This window comes from Morone saxatilis, unplaced genomic scaffold (assembly GCF_004916995.1).
Source record: "Morone saxatilis isolate NCDOM2014 unplaced genomic scaffold, NCSU_SB_2.0 Contig5, whole genome shotgun sequence".
In the NCBI taxonomy this organism is placed as follows: Eukaryota; Metazoa; Chordata; class Actinopteri; family Moronidae; genus Morone; species Morone saxatilis.
The window spans coordinates 7,317,510-7,320,949 of NW_023340095.1; the positions used below are offsets into that span (position 1 = coordinate 7,317,510).

Genomic DNA, 3,440 nt, shown 5'->3' on the forward strand with positions numbered 1-3,440 from the left:
ACACACACACACACACAACTAGACCTACACATGACCACATTAGACATCAGGCCTGCAGTATTATGATACAGGAGGATTTGTGTCACAAAATAATTCACACTTACCTTTTCATAGTAATAACCAAATATTTCTATTTAGTTGTTTTATTTTTTATTTTTTAAATTGCTCATGGATATTTAATTTTACATTCTTGTCACATATGATGATTTTGATCTTTAATATGTAACTCTCACCCTCAAGATGACTCAACATGTTATGACGATGGAAAAATGTACCAGGTGGGAAACCAGTGGCAGAAGGAATACCTGGGTGCCATCTGTACCTGTACCTGCTATGGAGGACAACAGGTTTGTAACATTGTGGGCTGTGTGTGCTGCTTTATGGGTAATGTCAAACAAGTACAAATTCTCTGTGTCTACCTTTTGAATGTGTGTATGCCTGTATTCAGATACCATCAGAACTGCATTAGGGAGTCCTTGTGTTCTGTGTGTGTTTGTGTGTGTGCATTAACCTCTCTCCCTCCCCCCTTTAGGGCTGGCGTTGTGAGAACTGCAGAAGGCCGGGAGGACCGACTGATGTAGACGCTGACCTCCTTCAACCTGTTAGTTCAGATGCTTTCGACCGATACAGAGAAAACGCTCTACGCAAACTGGTCAGTGTCTCACTATAGATATAATATCATGTATTAACTTCAGCATAGTTTTTGGTGATCTGTAATTTCTCATTTTGAATTTATTCAAAAATAATAAATCACCTCTGTTTCCTTCTCTTCTTGCCCTACTCTCCAGAACATCCAATGTCCAATTGAATGTTTGAGGCCAGAGCTGCTTGCAGATGCTCACAACCCCTCAGAGTAGAGAAGAGGGGAGTCTGAGTAAAGGAGGGTGAAGAAGTGAAGACCCCCTTACAGCGTCGATACCACTTCAAGAAGGACGCCTCCTCCTGCTTTGATTAAAAGAAGACATTTCCATCAGATCTGTGCCTTAAAGGTTTCCCCTCACCAAATTTAAGTGCCTTAAAGAGACTTTTCTACACCAACAAGGATTTCTTCTTCCAATTAATTTTTGACATCAATCTGTCAAGCACAAATCCTGCTGCTTCATCACCTCAAGCCTGCCGACCCCAAACACACACACACACACACACACACACACACTAGATGCAGTATTTTTGTGTATTTTTAATGTTTCATTGGGGCTTTATTTTATTTTTATTACAACATTCCATCTTCCTTTGACCAAGACAAAACACACCAAATCTTTTATAAGATTGTATTCCCTAATAATAACTGTAGCCTCAGTTGTTGCATTTTTCATGATTTTGAGTCTCACTGTGACTAATATATTAAAAAACTTTTACTTAATGATAGAATGCATTTGGGTCCCTAGACATTTCCAAATCAGAATATTGTGAGTTTATTGCAAAGGAATTGCAAAAGCATACATGTTTCCATTGTTGCTCGACACCCAGACAGCCACAGTCAGATTTAAATCAAATTGATTAAACTGTTATTAACTAGCATTCTTTTTAATGAAGGGGATTACAGTTGTAGAAGCTGTACAATACCGCAAGTGTCTTGTCCTTGCGCTCTCTGTGTGGTCAGTGTCCCTCTATCTTGATAAGCAGAGCAAGGGGTCACAGATTTCTTTTTAAATGACCTGAAATCCAAAACAACAAACTTTCCTTAAAAAGATAAGCACTGTTACTTTTGAATCGGTATTAAAAACATTGCCTTGCTAGTATTACAGTATAGGCTCTTGAAGTCACCATGTAGATGTGATTCTGTGATCTGTAATGTGGGTGTTGTTGAAAGTATGTGAGGTGTAGCACCTATTAAATCTATTTCAAAAGATGGCTGACCAAAAGATAAACTGTTATTTCAAAAATGTTTTGGAAAATTCACCATTATTTGCAAGTGAAATACATGTTAATTACATAAATGTTTTTTTTATTTTTTTTATTTGTTTCTTTTATTTATCCCTTTTTATTCAGGCATTTTGTTCAATGCTTTTTTGGGGTGTACACTTTATTTTTGATTAACTTGTTTTTATATTGTTGGTGCCAAAATCTGAACTACTGTGGACTGAATCTTTTTAATAAACTAAAAAACAAACAAAAAACAAGCCAGTTGTTTTTATTGGGAGAGAAGTATTTTCCAGGTTCTGTTAGGAAAGAATGATAGACAGACTTTTAATTTTGTAAAATGACTCCTGAAACCAAAGGGCGGCAGCTTTTTTAAGATCGAAGTTGTTTGACAGAATAACATGTATATCCATTACCTCTTATAACCAGACACACATTTCATTGCGATACGATGTATAAATGAAGGGGTTTGAGCTAGTTTGAATCCACAAGTTCTTGATATCACACCCATGCTTGATATGGGCTTTTATTCTGAAAAGCAAAATAAACTATACCGGAAACCGTTCTCCCTTGCGTAGTCGTGGAATGCATATTTGCGTCCTGCTATTGGTTCTTCTGGAAAGGTTTCCGGTTAAAGCCTCATCCCTTCAGAATAAAATTATGGACACTTGTTCTTGAATAAATATAGTAAGTAAGTATATTTTCTCGTGCACTACGAAAGATAACACATGTTTCTATCAACCTCTCTGGTGTTCGTGTGTTGTTGTAATACTTATTTCTCCTCCTGGGATCAATAACGTTTTATATTATTATATATATTATTATGCGTTATTTGTTTCGACAGAGGGCCTTCTCAAATTAAATAAATTATTGATGCACACGAGTACCTACATACTTGCCCTTTATCTTAATAACAAACAAGCAACTCTCTCCATGTTTCGTGTCCTAAACGATTGAGCTGATATGACAAAACATACATTATGTCGGAATACTAGAAACCACAGTAAAGGCGAGGCTTTTATTCTGAAAGAAAAAGAAAAAACCCAGAGCGGAAGTGCTGTTTCTGTTGCCGCCGCGGAGGAAGCGAAGAGTGGCATTCAAGTTAGAGAGCAACTCACACGAAACACACGAGAAGATGGAGAACGAGTGTATTGACAGTTTAATCCTGAAGCTCCACGATGTGAACGCGGTGAAGTTCGGAGAGTACAAGCTGAAGAGCGGCATGCTGACACCCATCTACATCGACCTGAGGGTCCTCGTGTCCTACCCCGCGCTCATGAACCAGGTAAACACGTGCTGCCCTTCCTCGAGCACCACAACGTGATGAACTTTAAACTTTAAATAAATAATGGGCCAAAAGACAAAGGTGTTGTTACAGTCAACGTTAAAGTGTTTGCATGCCCTCGTTTTAAAGTGGAGGGGTGTTTTATCAGCAGTGTGAAAGTCCAGCAGTCAGCTGTTGAGCCATTGAATTGTGTATATGTTTAAGCCCTTATAGTGTGTGTGTGTTTGTGTTTGTGTGTTTGTGTGTGTGTGTGTAGATGGGCAGCAAATAGTTAAGATAAGATATTCCTTTA

At 38.0% G+C, this 3,440-nt stretch overlaps 2 protein-coding genes across 2 annotated transcripts in view; both read left to right on the top strand.

Annotated features, from left to right (window-relative positions):
• Positions 1-2,123, top strand: part of fn1a (fibronectin 1a) — a 31,663-nt gene extending 29,540 nt beyond the window's left edge. Inside the window, exons 47-49 of the mRNA XM_035676268.1 lie at positions 241-347; positions 533-652; positions 789-2,123. Of these exons, the coding sequence (XP_035532161.1) occupies positions 241-347; positions 533-652; positions 789-857 (296 nt within the window). The 3' untranslated portion in view covers positions 858-2,123. The remainder of the gene's footprint in view (positions 1-240; positions 348-532; positions 653-788) is intronic.
• Positions 2,124-2,913: 790 nt separating this feature from the next.
• The window catches only part of umps (uridine monophosphate synthetase), a 6,008-nt gene continuing 5,481 nt past the window's right edge, over positions 2,914-3,440 (top strand). The window contains exon 1 of the mRNA XM_035676738.1: positions 2,914-3,148. Within this exon, the coding sequence (XP_035532631.1) occupies positions 2,999-3,148 (150 nt within the window). The 5' untranslated portion in view covers positions 2,914-2,998. The remainder of the gene's footprint in view (positions 3,149-3,440) is intronic.